The sequence below is a fragment of the Podarcis erhardii genome, assembly GCF_964252035.2.
Source record: "Podarcis erhardii genome assembly, chromosome: 2".
NCBI lineage: Eukaryota > Metazoa > Chordata > Lepidosauria > Squamata > Lacertidae > Podarcis > Podarcis erhardii.
The window spans coordinates 69,981,205-70,002,781 of NC_138498.1; the positions used below are offsets into that span (position 1 = coordinate 69,981,205).

General features: G+C 45.4%; 1 protein-coding gene across 1 annotated transcript in view; it reads right to left on the reverse strand.

Annotated features, from left to right (window-relative positions):
• Positions 1-858: 858 nt before the first annotated feature.
• ZFYVE28 (zinc finger FYVE-type containing 28) overlaps positions 859-21,577 on the reverse strand; it is a 28,320-nt gene continuing 7,601 nt past the window's right edge. Inside the window, exons 2-13 of the mRNA XM_081850234.1 lie at positions 13,741-13,881; positions 12,753-12,890; positions 11,745-11,947; positions 10,696-10,785; positions 10,124-10,213; positions 8,868-8,969; positions 8,091-8,240; positions 6,630-6,766; positions 5,090-5,203; positions 2,905-2,991; positions 2,322-2,434; positions 859-1,778 (exon numbers count right to left, since the gene is read on the reverse strand). Of these exons, the coding sequence (XP_081706360.1) occupies positions 1,653-1,778; positions 2,322-2,434; positions 2,905-2,991; positions 5,090-5,203; positions 6,630-6,766; positions 8,091-8,240; positions 8,868-8,969; positions 10,124-10,213; positions 10,696-10,785; positions 11,745-11,947; positions 12,753-12,890; positions 13,741-13,881 (1,491 nt within the window). The 3' untranslated portion in view covers positions 859-1,652. The remainder of the gene's footprint in view (positions 1,779-2,321; positions 2,435-2,904; positions 2,992-5,089; positions 5,204-6,629; positions 6,767-8,090; positions 8,241-8,867; positions 8,970-10,123; positions 10,214-10,695; positions 10,786-11,744; positions 11,948-12,752; positions 12,891-13,740; positions 13,882-21,577) is intronic.

Consider the following 21,577-nt stretch of genomic DNA (forward strand, 5'->3'; position numbering starts at 1 on the left):
CACTGGCATCTTAAGTTTATCCTGACAACCAAGATGGTGAGAGTGAAGGGGGTTAGTGTCTCTTTAAAGGTAAACTAGGAAAACTTGCTAAGTTCCTAAATGTACAAATCACCCTCCACCCACATACGTACATGGCTGCTTTTCAGACCTCCCTCCTCCCCCTGCCATTAATCAGAACTTTTAAATTCCTTCTTGCACTCATTCGGGGCCTATCATTGGTACCAGCTAAAAGCATTGCAGTGGGTTTCTGGGATGAAAATCAAGGTGTTTGGTAGAGGCGGAATTACAACCAAAGTGTTGGCAGCATTAATTGCTCAAGGTGAACACCCATGTGAAAGGTTGAATGAACAAATGAATGCCTGTACACACTGTCAATGTAACCTACCATTCCATTTACGGTGGTACCTCCGGATGCGAACGGGATCCGTTCTGAGCCCCATTTGCATCCTGAAGCGAATGCAACCTGTGCCTGCGCGTGCGCGGGTCACTGCGTCTGCGCATGTGTGTGACATTATTTTGAGCATCTGCACATGCGCGAGCAGCGAAAACTGGAAGTAACGCGTTCCGTTACTTCCGGGTCGCCGCGGAGCATAACCTGAAAATGCTCAACCTGAAGCATATTTAACCCAATGTATGACTCTATATCAAAAAGGTTATTTGATGCTGGAAGGCAGGTGATGTAGCTCATCAAACCTGCACAGAGAGGAGTGGGGATGGTCGGAGTGTGAGCTGAAGGAGGGGGAAAAACTACACACACACACACACACACACAGCAGGAAGGTTTAGAGTTTGTATTTGCATTTTCCTGGGGGAAGAAGTGTAGCAGCAGATTCTGCCTCTCAATATCCAACAGCTAAATTCAGCAAAAGTGTTTATTTTTTAGCCCAGAGAAGACAAATTGGCAACAGTAACAGATAGCATTTATTCAAGTATTCAGGAGAAGAACCAGCTCTGCCTGGTTTCAAAAAGGAGCTATAAATCTCCTGGAGAAGCTTCAAAAGCGTCGTCCACACAACAGTGTGGCAGGAGAGTTTTACAAGAAAATACATTGCATATGAAGATTGTTGAAGCCCTTAGCTGTATCAGAAGCTGGTGGGCAAAATGTCATGGCTATCCTCCACAAGGTTGCTGCTGGACTAGAGATCCTGCCTTTCAGTTCCAGTGAAAGGCTCCATAAAGCCCTTATTGCACATACACCCAAATCTAGTAATGCAACCTCAGAGATTTGTCAAAAATAAATCCACAGGACTGATGACTATCATGGGGCTCTCCCAAAAGCCAGGCAACCAGCACCAGGCAATCCCTCCATAGGCCACAATTTACTCTAAGGAAAGAGTAATGGGGGGAAAGATGCTTTTACTGTCATTTACAAGAACTTGCCGAAACATCTTCTACAGCAAGCTCTAGCTCCAGCCCAAGGAATCCCACTGGGAGTTATTTATATTAAACAGCAAAGATTCAATCCCCAGCTATTAAAGCCTGGCGTTCCCATCTCTTGCCCTGACCACCAAGGCCTTTGGAAAGTTCCCAGGAGCATCCTAATAAGACAAGTGTGGTTGTTCCCACAGTCCTTTGCTGACAGTACAGGCTGTTGCCACTTCCAAAGTCTTTGGTGTTTCCACAGGCACAGAAGGTGTTTGAGGCAGCTCCAATCAACTAGTATTTTTGCTAGTGGAAGGCAAGTGGGTGGTGTAGCAGTGTGTACAAATGCGGACTGGCTTCAGCTGCTTGAAGTGGGGCAGAGGTGCCAAGTGTGACGAGCAGCGAGAGCAGAAGATCTGGGGAGGAAATAAGATTGTGCATCAAATAGAGCCGAGGGCCATGTGGTACTACAAGCCCCACTTCACATGAAAGAGATGCGGTTGCCCTAATCCTTTGGCCAAGAAACAATAAAAAACATGACTGACCCAGTAGAGGTCCCAACAGGGACTTAGATTGCAAGCTAGTTCAATTATTGCAACCTCTCCCCATCCCTCCCATCTGGAGAGGCCATCCTTTCAGGCACAACCTTTACTCACAATATTTTTTTAAAGGCATCTTTCCAGGGGAGCATGTAAGCCAGTCTTGCCCAACCAGGGACCCCCTATATGCTTTGAACTACAACTTCCCTCATTCCTGACCACTGGGCCATGCTGGCTGGGGCTTATGAGGTTGCAGCCCAAAAGATATGGACACCAAGCCCAAGCCCTGGCCCATGACAAGATACGCTATAGTTAAAGTGTTCACAGGCATGGTCTGCCTGGTGCTTTTGCAGCTGCTGCTGCTGCTGCTTCCACTAGAATGAAAGTCCTAGGAGGTCCTTATTTAGCCCCATCGCCTACCTTGCCACAACTTCGGCAGTGGTGCCGTCTGCGAAGAAAGGTGAAAGGCACACGGCAAGCCATGCAGTGGCTGCAAGTGCTGTCTGGCACCCAGTCTGGTGGTGCTAAGACATCTGGAAAAGAACAGAAGGGCAGTTGGGGACATGGCCACATGTCTTCTAAAGTCCGTCAGAGCCATAAAACTTCCCCCAGCTAAAATGTGTTAAGAGAACTCCGATTACAGAGAGATATATATGTTTATTCAGTGACAAAGCAAAAAGTAGTTCACGAGGAGTCGCAAGTCATCTGCCCAGGCACAAAGCCTTGGGGCTCTAGAGTGGGGCACAGTTTGGACAACACAGCCCCTAAAATGTAAGGCAAGAGGGGGACTGTGCAGGATCTTTTGCTTACTGCAAACCAAACAGCAAAATTCCTTTTGTCAGCAAGGCCAGCCCAGGGTCCCTGCCTGTGCATAGGAGATCCTTGAACATGGGATCAACCTTTCTTGAAGGCTTGGCAGAGTGAGAGAGAGAAGCTCAAACCAAATTCCCCGGGACAGCAGAGATGCTCAGGAAGAGGCCTGTTTCACATTCTGGGCTCTCACCTTCTCTCCCAGTGCCTCCCCGGCTTCTGGAGCAGAGAGCACAGTCTGCCAGGTGAGAAGCTGTTGGTAGCACATGGACCTCCACCTCTGAAAAGGAAAAAAGAAAAGCTATAAGCATGCAAGTTGCTACTGCTCAAGGGAAAAGGCATCTATGCCAGGGCAAAGATACAACTGGCAGACACCTCAGCTGTATGTTCCCATAAATGTTCCATTCATTATCCTTAAAAAAGGGGTCCAACTACATGTTACGAGGGAGACACATAATCAGACATACCCAACTTCGTTTTAAAATGGGGAGGGAGAAAGAGGGATGATGATGCCTAAGCACCAGCCACAATGTGGTGCTTGGAGTGTGTGTTTTCTATGCTTATATGAAGAACTAAAAAGTACTCCATGTTCTTCACCTCAATATGCATCCCCATGCTCACTGGTCTAATGCACAACTGAAAGATGAAGGGGCAGGAACCTGGATTGAGCAAAGTCACGCTGCAATTAGCAGCAATCCTTTGAGCAAAGAGAATGTTTTATTGGGCTTAGAGCAAGGGTGTCATTAACAAACTCAGTTCCAGGGACTATCACACAGTACCAACATGTAGCTAAAGGAGCCCTGCTCTCATTCTGAGGTCCATTAGCCAACTGAAGTAATTAGCACAAGATAAGATATTCTTTTCAGTTGTGGTGCCGAAAATGAAATTACTTCTCAACAGACATTCATTTGGTCGCCTATTTGCCCACAAACCCTTAAGAGTGTTCTATTTAACTTATATGCAGAATTCATCATGCGAAAGGCTGGGCTGGATGAATCCCAAGCCGGAATTAAGATCGCCGGAAGAAATATCAACAACCTCAGATATGCAGATGATACAACCTTGATGGCAGAAAGTGAAGAGGAATTAAAGAACCTTTTATTGAGGGTGAAAGAGGAGAGCGCAAAATATGGTCTGAAGCTCAACATCAAAAAACGAAGATCATGGCCACTGGGCCCATCACCTCCTGGCAAATAGAAGGGGAAGAAATGGAGGCAGTGAGAGATTTTACTTTCTTGGGCTCCATGATCACTGCAGATGGTGACAGCAGTCACGAAATTAAAAGACGCCTGCTCCTTGGGAGAAAGGCGATGGCAAACCCTAGACAGCATCTTAAAAAGCAGAGACATCACCTTGCCAACAAAGGTCCATATAGTTAAAGCCATGGTTCTCCCAGTAGTGATGTATGGAAGTGAGAGCTGGACCATAAAGAAGGCTGATTGCCGAAGAATTGATGCTTTGAATTATGGTGCTGGAGGAGACTCTTGAGAGTCCCATGGACTGCAAGAAGATCAAACGCATTCATTCTTAAGGAAATCAGCCCTGAGTACTCACTGGAAGGACAGATCGTGAAGCTGAGGCTCCAATACTTTGGCCACCTCATGAGAAGAGAAGACTCCCTGGAAAAGAACCTGATGTTGGGAAAGATTGAGGGCACAAGGAGAAGGGGATGACAGAGGACGAGATGGTTGGACAGTGTTCTCATGAGTCTGACCAAACAAACATGAGTCTGACCAAACTGCGGGAGGCAGTGGAAGACAGGAGTGCCTGCCGTGCTCTGGTCCATGGGGTCACAAAGAGTTGGACTAACTACTAAACAACGACTAAATGACTAAACAACAACAAATTGCTTATGGTAGGCTTTCCCCCCAGTGCGGCCTCTGATGAAGTTTTTTCTTTGTGGTTGCTGATATGGTTTCCACTACGCAGTTTTTGCTGCTGTTATTATTTTGCTTTTATTTTGTTTGTGAATTCTGTGATTTTTTTTGTAAGCCACATCAAGTCTGATTTTAGCAGAGAGAGATAAGATATATATGTTGAGATAAATAAATAGAAAACAATGAAACAGCCCAGAGTCCTTGAAATTTATGTAGGATTGATTTAAGTATTACAAACAGCCAGCCCCAATCTGGTGCCTGCTGGTCCAATAAGTTTTGGAATACAATTCCCATCTGTGACCATTAGTCATACTAATTTGGAAGACCTTAGGTTGGGGAAGGCTACATGACAGTATAAATGACTCAGTATGTGTCACTAACATGACTGCCCAGCACTTTTAGTGGAGCAGCATTACATGTGCATGCCATATCTAGCTTCTGCACATGCAAGCACTAAGGAAATGCTATGAAACCATGCACGAGTCAAGGAGTGTCACTCACGGCCAGTGTCTGTCACCTCCTGTTCCTCTGCCCGGGATGTCACAATTTTAAATACAGTCTTCAGGATGGCACGCAGATCACTTGCAAAGTTGGTTTGGAGCTGGTCTGCCACTCCTACACAAACACAACACAGCAATTTGAGTAATATCCATTGCACAATGACACAAGGGCAAGAGATAAACATGTAGATTTTAGCCAACTAACACAAAAGTCCTTCCATAGAGGGAAACAGTAGTCAACAGCTTCTAACCAAGCAATTCTTTCCATCTCAATTCTGAACCAACAGGATACTATTTTTTCACTACTCTTTCCTGCTGAAGAGACTAATTCTCAATTTAGGTGCTAAACCTTCAGGATTAAGGCTAGGCAAGAGAGTTCATACAGTATCTGAGCTGAACCAAAACTTACAGTTCAAAATCCTTAGGCAACATGGGAGCAATACTTGCCTGCTTTACAGGCAAATTCTTGGGCTTCTTAGCTAATGTGTGTGAAGCACTTTCAGCTGAGTCATTCAAAATTTAAGTACTTGCCCCCAATGAATATATATTTTATTAAAATGGATGCTATTCCCTAATCATGTAATAAGACAATAGCTGCCATCTTCTGAGCTATTTTTAATGGCATGTGGAACAACTTGTTCTAACTTGCCATCATATCCAGATCGGGATATTACAGCTTGTAGTCACTGTGATGCTTAACTAAGGAGTCGCCAACCTTTTGTGTGCTAGGCAGTACATTTGGAATTTTGAGAATTCTGCCATGAGCAGCGGTCACAAAATGGCTGTTGTGAGCGGAGGGGCATGCCGCAAAATAGCTGTCACAGCTAAAAGATAAGGAGAGGCGGGAGTTCAAAGTGGTGTGGGCAAGCCCCTCCATCAGCCATCCTATCAGTGTCACAGGAGGAAGGCACCTAACATTAGCTACTGCTCGGGCAGAGAAGATCTTTGCACCTCTCCTCTGTTCAGAACAGATGGGAGTATGAGCCTCCACTGTTGGCTTCCAAGGAAATGTGGGCATGTTAAAGGGGGAGTGTTGAAGAGAAGCTGTGCAGGGAAAGCAAACAGTCTCTTGTCAGCTGTGGATTTTTGAATGGATGCTTTACTGAGACTTTTGCATGTAGCATAAGCAGTATTGGTGGGGAATTTTATCTCAAGCCCTGCTCCCCCTAAAAGCTTATTTAATTCTAGAAAACCAACTGCTTCCTGCCAGGATCTCTTCCCCAACAGGGCAACAAGAAGCTTGTTTGGAGGTATGATCAGGTACGCCGTCCTTCCACTTGGACATATCTGTTCCTTTCCAAAATCTTGACCAGCAGGAATGGTCAGGAGTGGTAGGAATACATTCCAAACATAAGGAACACCTGTTCACTTGTCCAGTTTGTCCAAATCAGGGAACCTACAGAGGCTTGTCTGCTTATTTTTTTAAAAAAAAAAACTTCCTTTCTGCTGCCAACCATACCCCTGCCAGCCAATGCCCCAGTTGCATTATGGGATATTGGATGATGAAGACCTCCCTTATCCAGCAAAAACAGGGTACTCACCAGAGATGCAGACAAACAGTGTGTGGATCATGTCCTCTGTAGTGGTATAACGGGCTCGCAGTTCTGCCCAACGAGCCGTCTGCGGAGCTTGTGTGTTCACTCCTGCCTTGGTGCTACTAGACCCCTGACCACGCTGCCTGTTGAACAAGCAGCATTAGAATGGGTATTAAGGGGTTACTCTCTCACCTTCTGCACTCCAGTTCTTTCAAAGTTCTCCCTTCTCCTCTCCCCCCCCCCAAAAAAAACAGCAACAACCCAAAGGCATCATCTGCCCTAAATACATGAATGCCAGGCAAGCAAATGCCAAGGAAAGGGTAAGCAATATATACAGTAAATGTTCCCACATGAGCTTTGGGTCAGCTAAGATTTATGCACCCCTTCTTTTCATTTCCAAGAGACAAGAGCCACTGACTCCTCAAACGCTGAAAGAGGTAGTGCTCTGACAGGGTTTGTCAACTACCTTGGTTCTCTCCAAAAACATTTGAAAACCAAGGCACAGCTTCTGATTGGCTGCAGGAGCTTCCTGCACTCAATCAGAAGCTGCGTCAGATGTTCGGCTTCCAAAAAACGTTCTCAAACACTTATTTCCAGGTTTGCAGCCTTCGCTAGCCAAAATAATCGAGTCACAAGGCATTCGAGAACCAAGGTACGACTGTACTGCCACCTAGCTGCAAAGTTTCGATTACTCCTTTACCTCTCATGTAGTCCACACTGCTCAAAAGCTACAAGTGCTCCTGATTCCTGCAGAAGTACTGATGAACCCTTTCCATGGTCTTGATGCTGTCATGGATAACACTTTTAGTGGCTTTCACGTTAAGGATTTACTGTGGAAGAGCCATGGCCTTGTTTGCTCACTTTTACAGAGCACCTACATGACACTGTCAACAAAACAAACCCTTCTTATGCTTTCCCTGCTTAGCTTTATGTCCCCCAGAACTTAAAAAAACCCCCAGAAATCCAACTTTATTTTTACTCGGCAGAAAAGCTACAATAGAGGAAGAGGAAGAAGAGTTTGGATTTGATATCCCGCCTTTCACTCCCTTTAAGGAGTCTCAAAGCGGCTAACAATCTCCTTTCCCTTCCTCCCTCACAACAAACACTTTGTGAGGTGAGTGGAGCTGAGAGACTTCAAAGAAGTGTGACTGGCCCAAGGTCACCCAGCAGCTGCAGGTGGAGGAGCGGGGAAGCGAACCCGGTCCCCCAGATTACGAGACTACCACTCTTAACCACTACACCACACTGGCTCTGATATATTGTCATTATATCAGTCTCCCCACACCACACCTAAACTGTGATCCAGGGTGGTGGTGCACAATCGTGATCTGGTGCGCAGTAAAGCGGAACAGAGCAATTAATCTTTTCCACACGGACAATGGGCCCAATGAAATCAGCATACAATCTCAGATTCCAACATTTTGGGCTGAGGGCAGGTGGGTGAAGAGAAGTGGTTCTTGGTCATACCTTGGGACAGCCGAGACACGTGGTGTCGCAGCGCCTCGGAAGTCAGGAGAATCTATATCCTTGAAGGGCTGTGAATCTGTAGTGCTCTCATTCAGTACACGCTTCTCCAACATGTAAAGTTCTTCCTTGGACAACACACGCAGCAAATCCCTATAAGGGAGAAGGCTCATAAAGGAGGCATCTAGGAAAACAAGACACTGAAATTGCCCTAAAAGAACAGACTGGATAACCCAGCTCTCACGTAGTACCCTGGAAAGAAGGTCAGATCTACTCTCGTTATGGTAGGGCTTCAGTGCAATGTGGAAACCAAGCTCGCAAAAAGGAGCTCATGCCCCCCACACCATGTGCAAATGCATATAATTTGTACCCCCTGATGAGGCAACCTGCTGCTGCATCTCTTCCCCCAGCACGCACACAAACTCTGATCATGTATCCAGAACATCTTGCTTCATCCTCTGTTAACTGTATGTCTGATTACAGGAGAAGGACACCACTAACATTTATGCAATAATTTCCATTTAACTGAGGGTAGATCAAACATCAGCAAAGTTATGCGGTAGAATATTTATTGGATTGTGCAGCTTCAGACTGCAGGGTGGCAGGGATTGCATTTTTCAAATGAGCTATATTAGCCCTTCCCGTGACTGCACTAAAGCACCACAGTCAGGTGATTTTGCTGAACATGTAGCTTGGGTTGTTAACACAAACCCCTCCACAAAGACCCAGACTCAGTTCCAGTTGAGTTCCTGTGCAACAGCTGCTTTTATAGACACTCACCTGATTTTTCTAAGCAAGACGTAAAAGGGGCTAAAGACTCTGGATATCTCCTCAGGCCTCCGATCCAAATTGAGGGGTCCATCTGGGTAGATCAGAAGACCACTGTGTACGGGGCAAAGAAAGAAAACAAAACACACAGGGAGGATTGGATTTCCTGTTCTACTGCTGCTATGTATGTTTTTCCTAATACATTAATTATTATTGGAGGTGGGGGTTTCCCCCCAAAATGTGAGAACTTTCAAAATAATAATGGGTAAAGATTAATGGGAATTGCTCTTTCGTCATATCGTTTGGGCAGAGAATTCTCAAAATGAAAGCTGTGACACTGTAGTAAACCTTGTCCAAGTTTCCTTTTTTAATTTCTTTTCCAAGATAGCAAAATTTCCCTAACTTTAAATTACTTCTTTGGTTAGTTAACGGATGTGCATATTTCAGCTCTGATGCCACTGCTCTGCCTATATTTTGTGCCCACCACTCTATAAATTCCTACTAACAGCTATGTTTCCCAAGGAGCTTTTAGTGTGTTACCCACATTGAAGGGGAAACTCAAAAGTAACACAGCCACTTACTGCTGAGATGGGGACATAGTGCCGTACTTTGAAGAACCACCACGAGTGGAATTTGACAAGGCAAATGCTGGTGGGAAAGGGCCACGTGCAAATAACTGTGTGCTGGTACCTCAGGCAGTAGCTGCCCCAATCAGGATCTAAAGGAGCAACAGCTGGCTTTGGGAAAGTCATCCCACCTATAAAGTAGTCACACACACCGAGAATAGGCAGGGAGGATGGCCATTTGGAGAGAGGGACAGTCCGAAAGTTTTAAATACAGCACAAGCAAGCAATCTTCCCAACTGCATGAGCCAGAGCAGTGGTGGAAAACTTTTGGGGGCCTCTGGGACTCATTTGGTGATACGTCACATCCTCCCCACCACCATGCAGACACACATGAGAGATGGGGAGAGGAACGTGTTTAGATTGCCAAGATGCCATTGCACACCTTCCTGCTGCCCAGAAGATTGGCAAGCGCCGAGGAACTTATAGATGTGTAGCTGATTTATGTACCGTGAAGGAAGAAGTAAAATGAGAGACCTCCGTTTAGACAAATGTGACTTGCCCCAGTTTCTTCTGTTAAAAATGCACACCTGTCTTGCCAGCTTTGACAGCTATAATTGCCAGATTGAACATTCCACATGTCTCGAGTTTATCGAGCTACCGGGCTCCATACTCAACCAAAAGATGACAGGTAAAACCACATACCTGATAATGGCCAGGCGGGGAATGGTGAACATCAGCTGCGGTTCATACCCATCAATCGTCTCCTGAGTCAAGTAGCCAAGTTTCAGAGCTCTAGATGAGCGAGGGAGAGAAGGGGCAGGAAATGAGGAAGGAAGGCGTGGGCAGAAGTCAAAATCCCTAGTCCAAGTAGATAATTATCCTAGACCTCACTTGAGCCAAGCTTCCCACATCAAAAAGGAGCATTGGCTGGTCTGCGTCATAAGGTTTTGTAAAGACCCATCTTTGTGCCCATGTTTTCTCTGATCCATAAAACAAGACCCTGCTTATTATGCTTTAATCTCTTGATTTTTTAAAAACATGTTTTTATTCTACTGCTTTGTTGGTTCTGGAAAATGATTGTATTTTTTAAAAATGATACTGTTGGTATTTTATGTTGTATGTTTCCAAGAAATATAAAAAACATAAAGCCGTTTATAAATACATCTAAACAAATAAAATAAAAACAATAAAATAAGATGAATGTTCATTCTATTGGAGAGGTAGATAGTGCTTGCCCAAGGATCTTTCCAAGCCACAGAGCGCAAAATCCTCACCTAGCCACAGTTTCACAGAATAGCACAACAATCTCCTGCTGCCTATAGATTTCTTCGGGCGACTTCACCGAGACTAAAGATGACACGTAACTGGAAAAGAGAAACAAGCTTTGAAACCCAGCTTAGCCACCACTCTCAGCACCTACCTTGCATACAAGACCAAGACATAGCCCTAATTTTCTGGTCTCCCTTTGAAACTCACACTTTGGCAGCATAAACTTCAGAAGGCAGCAGTGGTCCTTTCCAGAGATTCCCCTTGCTGGCCAGTCACTACTTTTATTGGTTCTGGCCAGGTTGTTTTTTAGCATCTTTTCATTTTCATATTTAAAAAGCAGCTGTTAGAAGTTCCCTCCTCTTCTGTCCACATTGAACCACTTTCTGCTCCTTAGCTTAATCCACTGCATTGCCTAAAAAGGTCAGCCTATGGACATGCCCAATTCCTTAAAGCGAAACATGTACACATAACATGAACACCACTGTTGAAATATCTGCAATGGCTGCCCATCTACTATTGAAACAAGCTTAAAGTCCTTGTGATAACTCACAAAGCCCCAAACAACTTAGGTCCAGGGCACATTTGGGACCACCTAAACCCTTATATCTCAACTTGATCACTGAGATCACCTGCAGGTGTATTGCTGGTTGTTCTCCCACGTTGGTGACACACATTTGACATCGACACAAAAGAGAGACTTTAGTGCGATCTGCCTAGTCCTGTGGAATGCTCTGCCAGCACCTTCTGTTTCAACCTTTAAATGCCTGCTGAAAACTCTTTTATTCCACCAGGCTTATGCAGACAATTCAGAATACATATTTCCATGACGGTCAGTTGATGCTCTACGATTTTAATTTTTTAATGAGTTTTTCTTATGTATCAATATTATTGTACACTGCCTTGAACCTTTGCATGATAGAGTGGTATATAAATATTAGTTATAAAGAGAAAAATAGTCAGAATGTAAGAACCCTACTGGATCAGCCTGGAGACCTATCTAGTTATACAGCTGCCAATCAGATGTCTCTGAGAAGCAGGTCTGCTCAGCACCCACCTCAGCTCAAACTCAGCAAAGAGCATATCAAAACGAATCAATGCCCTGCGGATAGGCTCTGAATAGGGTCCAGGTTGGTTCAGGCTTTGTTCCCGGAGTACCGTCCGCACCAACTCCAAGCTGCACAGCAGATCCTTGGCCAGAGGTCGCAGCCGTATCCCATCTGCCTCGTCCACATCAATGTAGGTGCGTGCCATCAAACACTGGAGCGAAGAAGAGTTTGAATTTGGATTTGATATCCTGCTTTATCACTACCCGTAGGAGTCTCAAAGCGGCTAACATTCTCCTTTCCCTTCCTCCCCCACAACAAACACTCTGTGAGGTGAGTGGGGCTGAGAGACTTCAGAGAAGTGTGACTAGCCTAAGGTCACCCAGCAGCTGCAGCTGCAGGTGGAGGAGCGGAGACGCGAACCCGGTTCACCAGATTACGAGTCTACCACTCTTAACCACTACACCACACTGGAAGGAAGAGTGACAGCTCAGGAACACTCTGTGTCCTTTGACTGCCTCTCCCGCCATATCACACAAGCTATTTCAGGGCTGGGATGAGCCCCCCAGCAACTGCCAAAGCCTAACTCCAGGAATGGAACCATAATACATCCCAATGAAGCAAGCAAAATTCCCAAGCGCACAGCAATCATCTACAGCCAGAGAAATCACAGCTAAAGGAATCCAGGCTGTGAGTAATGAAAGAGGAAAAGGAGAATATGATGACACTAGATGCACCAGGTGTTAGGAATTTCCCCTATTCCAGCTGTTCATGTTTGTAGCCTAAAATGGAGCTGTACTCAAGAACAGAACATACAAAGAGTGGTTGAATGTTCTAGTCCACCAAATCAGATGGCACAGTGGGTGCGGCTGTTAACCAGAAGTTTGGTGGTTTGGGCCCACCCAAGGATGGCTAGGGGCTGGATTCCTGCATTGCACAGGGTTGGAGTAGATGGCCCCCATGACGCCGTCCAACTCTACAGCTCAATGATTGAATGAAATCCCTCCCGCATGGCTCACCTCAGCAGCAAACAGCATGTGGTTCCGGAGATTGTCCACGAGGAGGTCTTCGGGGAATTTGATGACATAGTCACGGCCATGACGCTCCTTGGGGATACACTCATCCATAATTCGCTCTATGATGGACAGCAGTTCGGTCTAGGAGAATGGGTAGAGTGGTTGTTACCATCAACACAAGGACATTCTGGAGACACCAGATGAGCTGATAAGGCAGGAAGCTAGGTCTTCCCAGAAAATTACTGATGGGCCAGGGTAGATTTTGGCATTTCCATTGCCAAACATCTCAGCCAGAAATGGAACTCAGCGGTGAGGATTTAGCAAGATAAAACACACTGTTCTGTATTCTGTGTTGATCGGAAGAGGTGAAAATTGGGGGAGAGGGGGACCTCAGACTGCAGCCGCTCCATATTCCAAGAGTGTCCCACATTTTTTTTCCTGCCACAGGAAATTTACTCTTAAAATAGGAGGAGGAAATCATTTTCCTTTAAAAAACAACAACAATAGCCAACCCCAAATGCACACAAGCACAGAGGGAGCACTACACTCTGGAAGATTGCTGTGTATAATCTCCATCTTGATCCTTGCCAGTCAGAGGCATGCCATGTGCACTGCTCCACTGAAGCAGCCAGGGACTGTAGACCATGTACTTTGGAAAGAATCTCCAAAGGAGGGTGCAATGAGACCAATGTGGGTCTTGCCATCTCCTAATTGGAGTATATGTGCATTTAAAGTGAGATGATGAGTAGGAAGGGGAAGCAAAATCCCTTACCACACTTCCCCATTGGAAATCTCTTATTTTGAGTTGTGTGCTGGGTTCCCCCCCCAGCCAAAGTTGCTTTTGGTCATGGAGTTTCCCCAAGCAAACAGCTAGAAATGTGTCTGTGTGTGTGTCAGCTACTGCCACCTATCAATACTGTGCTTTGAAGTGCCACCCTCCCTCCCCTTCTGATCATCATGTCTAGTTTGGCCCTTAAAGAGAATGCCTTACCTGACTAAGGTGCAGCTGATTTAATAGAACCAGGTATTGCTGAGGATCTGTCTCTACATCCAGACAGTTGATCTCCGTCACCACTTGGGTCACTCGCTCATCGGCATAGAAAAACTGTGACAGTAACCTCGGATCGGAGCGCTGAATAGAGATAAGAAAGCATGGTTTATTCACAGCTCATCCCTATGAGGCAATGCTGGTACTCATGAACAGAAGTTGAGGTAGTAAACTGGTTTCTGAACGATACCATTTCAGATTGCAGGTGGGGGAAATTACATGACTGAATGTGCTTCACTGCGAGGGGAAGAAAACTAGATGATGTTGATGATGATACCCCTACCATCTGACTGCGTTGCTAAAACCACTCTGGGTTTAGTCTAGTTTTTCCCCTGATGTATGTTTTAAATAAACAGTAAATGCAAGATTATTTTTGCAATGGAGGAACATTCAGTCATGTGAGGTGCTACTTGCATTCTGAAATGGTACAGTCCAGAAACAGGTTTACTGCTACATCTTCTGTGTTTGAAAATTAGGCCTCGTCTTTGATGCAACTTCCTGTGATCCCTTTCAGAAACTGCTTTGAATAGCTCTAAGAACATAAATACATAAAGATTTTGAAGATGAGTATCTATTAGCAGAAGACATGGTAAGGATTAAGTCCCTATTCTCTACAAGATTTAGATCAGTGGAAAGATATGAACTAAAAAGAGCGGTGCTAGATCAGACCAAGGGCCCATCACCCAGTAGCCTGCCAGTTTTCAACAGACGCTTCTGAGAAGCCCAGTCGTAGTTAACACCCATTTATAAACTCGTCCTCCACACATTTACCTAATCCGCTTTAAAGCCATCTAACCCTGCAGCCATCACCACACCTTGTGGCAGCATGTACCATAAGTTAATTATATGTTGTGTTACGTGAAGCCATCTATTTCAAGTTCCTAGACACCACCAGAATCACATTTCAGGCACCTGGGGGGAAGCAACTTTGCATCCAGTCATTACATACATACAACCATACGCCATTAAGTAACATTTTTTGCAGAGTTTGGGCACAAAAGGCAGTACTTGAATTGTTGTATCCAGCCAGATTGCAAGGATTTAGGTCAAGAATAAAACAAACAAACAAACAAACAAACAGAGGGCCTTCCAGTTCACCAAAGTGCTCAGGCACGCACCCCAGGCCTGCTCAGGCACGCACCCCAGGCCTGTTCTATGCTATTTGTTTTTGGGAACAATGATAAATCTTATGAAAGAGGAACGACCCTCTAGGCTTAAGATGCCAATTCCTGACAGGTGGATTCTAAGCTTAATTGTGGCAAATAACAAATGAGAAAAATGGTATCTAAAAGATGGGAGGGTGGGGGCAAGACAAGAAAAATCAAGGAGAGTTCACAAGGTTCCCACAATTGTAACTTTGTCTATTCATAAGTAAGTCCTACTGAATTCAATATGGTTTACTCCCAGGTTAGGATTGCAGCCTTAGAACTTATCCACACTAACCTTTCCTCTGCTGTTTCCAGGCATGGTCCACGCTTTAAAACTCTGTGTATGAGCACCCTTTCCCCCCCACCCCCTCTGGATCTTTATCTACAGAAACCTGCTCTTTAAAGCTATATTTGAGCAAATGGCAATCCGCAGAAAACCCAAACTGACAGTTGTTCTGACTGGGAACTAAAGAGCGGGGAAAGCTATGGGGCAACAATCACCACCACCACGCTCAGACATGGATCTGTGTCTGGAAAGAGTGGGGCAAAAGGTACTGTAGTTTTCTGTGTATAAGATGATTTTTATTATTATTTAAAAATGATAAAAATTGGGGGTCTTCTTATACACGGATAGTGCAGAGGGGGGATGAGCGATTTGGTCGCAGCCGCGACCAGGATATTGTGAGCGGCGGTCAATTGGGTGAGCGATTGTCAGCAATCATACCAAAAAAAGCCCAACAACTGTGGACAACCCCCCCCCCCAAAGCTTAACAACTCTGGGCAATCTCCCCGCATTTCCTTAATTTGGAGTCCCAAAAAATAGAGGTCTTATACAGGGGGGCGTGCTATACACGGAAAAATGCGGTAAGTGTGGATGAGCCCTAAGTCCACAACATGGCCCACAGGTCCTTTGCAATGAGACTCTCTGTATCCTACTCTCAAACTGTTTTTAACCCCTCCAGCATGCCATGGGACTCTGACAGTAACATGGCATAGACCTGCCTCTTTCAGTGTGAAGAAAGCACCAGATGACCTTGGAACAAACAAGGGATGTCTGTATTAGAAACCCAAACAAATTTTAAGTGGGATCACCCATCTTGGCTTCTTCTGATGAATGTGATTCTAAAGGGGGTGCTGAAGCTTCTCAGTCCCTTATGTTCTTTCAGATGGAGTGTGAAAGGCTAAGCTAGGCAGAGTGGAAATCTGTGTAGGCTAATTATTGAAGTCCAGGAAACTTATTTGCAGGACTGTCCTTCAGATCAATGCCATGCAATTGCATACTCTGCCAAACAGAAACCGGCAAAGGCAACAGTAACATGCCCAAGATTATCCCCACTCAAATGCAGCCTAGTCAGCACATTTGAGTAAATTAACCTTGGGACCAAGCCAGAAGTCTCAAGCTATTGCTTTGAAGCTGCTAGAGACAAGCAACTTGTGCTAAACAGAAGTGTCTCTGCATTTGCCTCCCCCTTTTTGACAGTTTAGAAAGGGAGAGGGAGGCTTTGGGTAAAGGCCTTTCAGCAGAGGCTGGACAGGGATGCTTCAACTGCACCCTGCATTGAGCAGGGAGCTGGATTACTTGACTTCAAAGCTCCTTTCAACTCATAAGAACATTAGAAGAGCCGGCTGGATCAGCCAGTGGCCCATCTAGTCCAGCATCCTGTTCCCACACTGGCCAGCCAGATGTCTGTGGGAAAGATGCAATCAGGATCCAAGTACAAGAACACTCTTCCCTCCTGCAGTTTCCAGCAACTGGTCTTCAGAAGCATTGCTGATTCTGACTAGGGAGGCAGAGTATAGCCATCATGGCTAGTAGCCCTTGATAGCCTTGTCCTCCATGAATTTGTCCAATCTTCCTTGAAAGCCATCCAAGTTGGTGGCCATCAACACCTCCTGCCAGAGTAAATGCCATTTTTTAATTATGCATTGTATGTATAAGTACTTTTATGCTGTTCTAGCTCCATGCCAAGTGCAAATTTATTTATTTATTTATTTATTTATTTATGTATTTTTATTAAAGATTTTCTTGGTTTACAAAAGTATATGCACTGTCTCTCTCTCTCTCTCTCTTTTTCCCCCAAGTAACATTTTTTTACAGAACAGTTTCAGTGGTTGAGACATTAGGAAGAAAAGGGGGAATGAGGTGGCGGGGGGAGAGATGAGTGGGGGTGGGGGGCGTGGTTTCTATTTTACTTAATATATGTGGGGTTTTGTGTCAGCATCGCTTGTGCAGGTTCTCTGCTATTCCCATGTGCAAATTTATAAGCTTTTATTATGTTATCTCTCTCTCACCTTTTCTCTAACCCAAACATGGCAACCTTTCCTTTTACGGAGTTGCTCCACCTCCCTGATCATTATGGTTGCCCTTTTCTGAAATAAAAAATCCTCCTTCTGTGACTGAATCACTGTGCATGCAGGCTGTCCTAACTGTCCACCCCCTGGCTCCACTGAGTGGGAGGATTACTAACGGGTCACATTCAAAGGCTCATGACACCTTTGTGACAAACAGGATAATGACAGAGTTTGGAAAGGTTTCCCAAAGCCCCTCAAGTCAGAGCAAGCATCTTTCTCTACTTCTGGCATATAATGACAGAGGCTCTTGCCTGAGCAAGTCCATGTCACAAATGAACCTTCGGGGAAGGGTGAGGTACGATGGATCAATTGCTTATTGCTGCTGCTGTTATATTCCTATAGAAAATACATTGGCCTGTTCTAAGATTATTTTCTAATGCTGGCTTTCAGTTTATGCACCTCTCTCTTGGGATCCTCAGGCCTATAAATATGATACATAAATAAAAAAAAAATAGATAAGTCATCTAGAGCAGTGGTTCCCAATTAGCCAAGTACTGCAAACCCCCTGTTTTTCAAAAATCGAGCCGTGAACCCCCTACTTTTGAAAATGTTGATATCTCTATGGTACTTTTTGTTATGTGAATGGTGCCATGGATCCCCTGGGTGGGTTGTGCAGATCCCCTGGGATTTGCGGGTTATCAATTGGGAACCACCGATTTAGAGAAGTGCCACAGCACTGCCAAGTGGCTACTTTTGACTAAACCAACTGCTCTGGAACTGCCACCCTTTAAGCATGTACAGAAACTAGTTCATGAACTGAACCCAGCTCAGGCCTTCAGACTGATCAAGGGGCAGACAGAATGCCAAGGGCAGACCATTTATTGCCAGTCAGAAACTGGCATGACGCTGTGGTTAGATTTTCTACTCTGTAAACGAGGCAGCGCACACACCTATGCATATACAGAGCTGGGCTCACGGATTACCAAGTGACGGAGTTCTCTGTAAGGATCTTCACACCCAGTGGGAACAAAAGGCATGCCAGGACACAAAAGCTAGGATTGGGGGGGGGGGCAAAGGACTGTAGGAGTAGATTATCTGTCAGAATCTCTAGCGGACAGGCTGTTTCCCACTTGGTGCAAGCATATCACCAGAACCAGGCAATCACAGCCAAGAGGCCAGCCAACCAACTCCTCTGCTCATGAAAGAGTTATGTGGGCACTTGGAGAGAGGGTCTTGCCCAGCAATGGTTAAAAGAATAAAGCTCACATCCTCAGAGTACAACAAGGCCAGTTCAGTGGCATTTAACAACAGAACCTTTCCTGCAGTAACTCCTCGGCTAGAGAATTTTGCCTAGTGCCTAACATGTGGTCTTTTAAACACCAAGTAAGGACCTTCTCCCCCCACCCTGGCTTTTCATTTTTTAAAACAAGATTGAGCACTTTCTAGACCTTGTTGCTGGTTTTATTTGGATGCTATTTCTGATTTTATGTTCATATTACATTGTTATATTTTATGGGTTTGGAATATTGTAAACCACAAAGAGAACTTAGCGTTGATGGGTGGTATAAAAATCCTGCAAATCAGGGGGTGGGGAAGACCTTTGGACCTCCAGAAGTTGCTCCCATCAGCCTTGTCAAGTATGCTTGATAGCCAGGGATGATGGGAGTTGCAGTTCAGCAACAGCTGGAGGGTGATAGTGTAATTTTAAAAAAAAAATTCAGGTGTGGGGAACCTTTCTTACAAGTTGTATGCCACTTTCCTCCAGCCCCACCCTCCTGTGCAAAACCAGTAGTGAAACACTAGCTGTTGCACACCCACCACAGAAAGGCTATCTTCTGCCCCACAGTGCAATGCTGTACAACTGGCAAAGGATGAAGGCATTCCTCATTATGGTATCCTTCAGAATTGCCACCATTCCTTACCATTCACCATGCCAGCTAGGGCTAATAGGAGTTGTCGCCCCAAACATCTTGGAGGGACTCTAGTGGGGAAAGGCTGTTCTAGAGATAACATTAAAACCACTGGATTTTCTAAAAGTTCTTTTTTCTCTGGAAAGGCCTTCAGAGGTTGCCATGCAGGTATATTAGCAGACTTGCTCACCACGAATCTCCTTTTCTGTCTCCAATCTGTTGTTGTTGTGGTGGTGGTGGTTGGCATTCGACACAAACAAATACTGCACAGCCAGATGGGAAAGGCCATAAGAAACCAATTTCAAGCTGGGTCAGAGATTCTCATAAACAGGTGTGACATGGAAACGCTCCCAAACAGCTGACTCTGTGCAGTGGCTTTTGTGCAGAGTTAACACAAGATGAAATCATGCAGCCATCTCAGGATGTGCACAGCCTTGCGGCATGAAGTCATATACACACACCTCTCTCAGGTATGCTGGGAGGGCAGGAAGCTCTCACAAAGACGACGTTAATCTCGGGAGCACAAACATCGCTATGCTGCACTTCCACCAATCACACCGTCAGCTGCCTCCACCCAAGTTCAAGCCATAATTTGCTGGTGAAGCAGCTAAGGCATAGCAGTTTACACCAAGAACCAAAGAAACAGCACGTTCTGAAGCGGGTGGGGGAGACATGAGCCAGCCCTGACTGGGCTCCCATTAAGATTCTTACACAAATTTTTCTTCCTGAGACCTTAGCTAGGCCTGTCATTAGCTCACTTGGTGCCTCAGTTCCTCAAAAGTTGCAAGGTTTTGGTGATCAGAAACTGAGCTCCAAAAACCACTGTTTCTGTCATTGGAAGGAATAATTTTCTGGGCCAAATCCTCCAGTTGAGGAACAACGGAAGGCAGAAGCAGCTGCCATGCCCCAAGAGGAATGACACCTTCACAATACTGCCCAGCAGAGCTTCTCTGGGTGGTGTGTGGCATCCAGCCAGGCCAGCAATGCATATGTTGAAAACCTGTGGAGGCCTGCAAAAACCTGTTTGCAAAGCGTTATTAAAATACCTCTGATTGGCATCAACTTAGATGCTGCGTTGACCACAGTGCACAGGACTTTGTTCAGAGCACTGTCAATTCAGGTGCTTGGCAGGACTTGGCTCTACCTGCCGTTTGTTCAATTCTTGCCCCTCGTCTACCTCATTACATCAGGCAGAAGTGGGCTGACTGGCTGGGTATAGGGGAAGTGCCTCTTTGTGTGAGGTGGCGGTTGCTTCTGAAAAGGTCTCTCTGAACTCTTGACAATTAAGCTGGTCACATACACACGAGTAGGTGGTTGTTATGCAACCCCAAACACTCTCGGATGACCTCTATTTTCCAGTTTAATTACTGTTTGGTTTCCAATCTGGTTTTGGAAAGGAAAGTGCTTTGGTGACCCTGATGGGTGACCAGGAGGACAGGAAGAGACCTTGCTCCCTATAGGCCTGTTTTCCCCACCACCTCCGCTGCTTCTGGCTGCATGGATGAGCAGCACAGGGGGGACTGAGGGCGATGCGTGCGCTAGGTTTCAACCTCTGCTCCTTGTGAACTCTCTCCCCAGCTGCTGATCTGGTCTGTGGAAAACAGCTGAGGAGCAGAGAAGAGGAGGCATGGCTGCAGGATCCTACTGCTGACAGCTTGCTGGGTTTTCATACTGAGAGAGGTGAGCCCTTGTGCATGTGAATGGGGAATGTCATGCGGGTTTGGCCTCATTCACTGCAGCCAGAAGTCACGCCGGAGGTAAAGTGGCCCCTAGGCTGAAAGCAAATCCTCACCCCTGCTATTCAGCAGTGTTCTTCAAGGACTGCTTGCTTGAACATGCATGCATGCATGCATGCAGAGATGACCTTGTATTAATAGCCTGTTTCTTCCCAGCTCAGTTATGGATGTATCTTGATTTAATAACTATTTGTTGTTTGCTCATTTTAAACATAATATGTTAAAACTTTTACTTTTACTGTGAGTTCCTCCATGAAATTGTGGGAGGTTGGAGAGCATATTTAAAGTGTATGAATAAACAAATAAATAAATAAATAAGAAAGGCAAATAAAGAGGATTTCTTCGCCTCCCCTGATCTTTCTGGATCTCTCTTGGCCAACACTTACTCCAAATCCACTGCCTTCTTACCATCAAAATGTAAGCCACAGAATAATGCAGCAGTTTAGGACTTCTCCAGAGATTACTACTGTCTGGTGGTCAGCTCTGCGTCTCTCTTTGACCACCAATCCCTCTAGTTGGAGCTCATCTCAACCGCAGGACAGACACACCCATAGCCTGTTTCGCCAAGCACTGGACTTGCAGTGACCTGTACAACCAGACCATCAATTTTAGCCAACACAGTCTCTTCCCAGTCACCCACAGAATCTCTTCTTCTTCATACATCGTCCTACTTCCTGCGCCAGTCACAGAAATG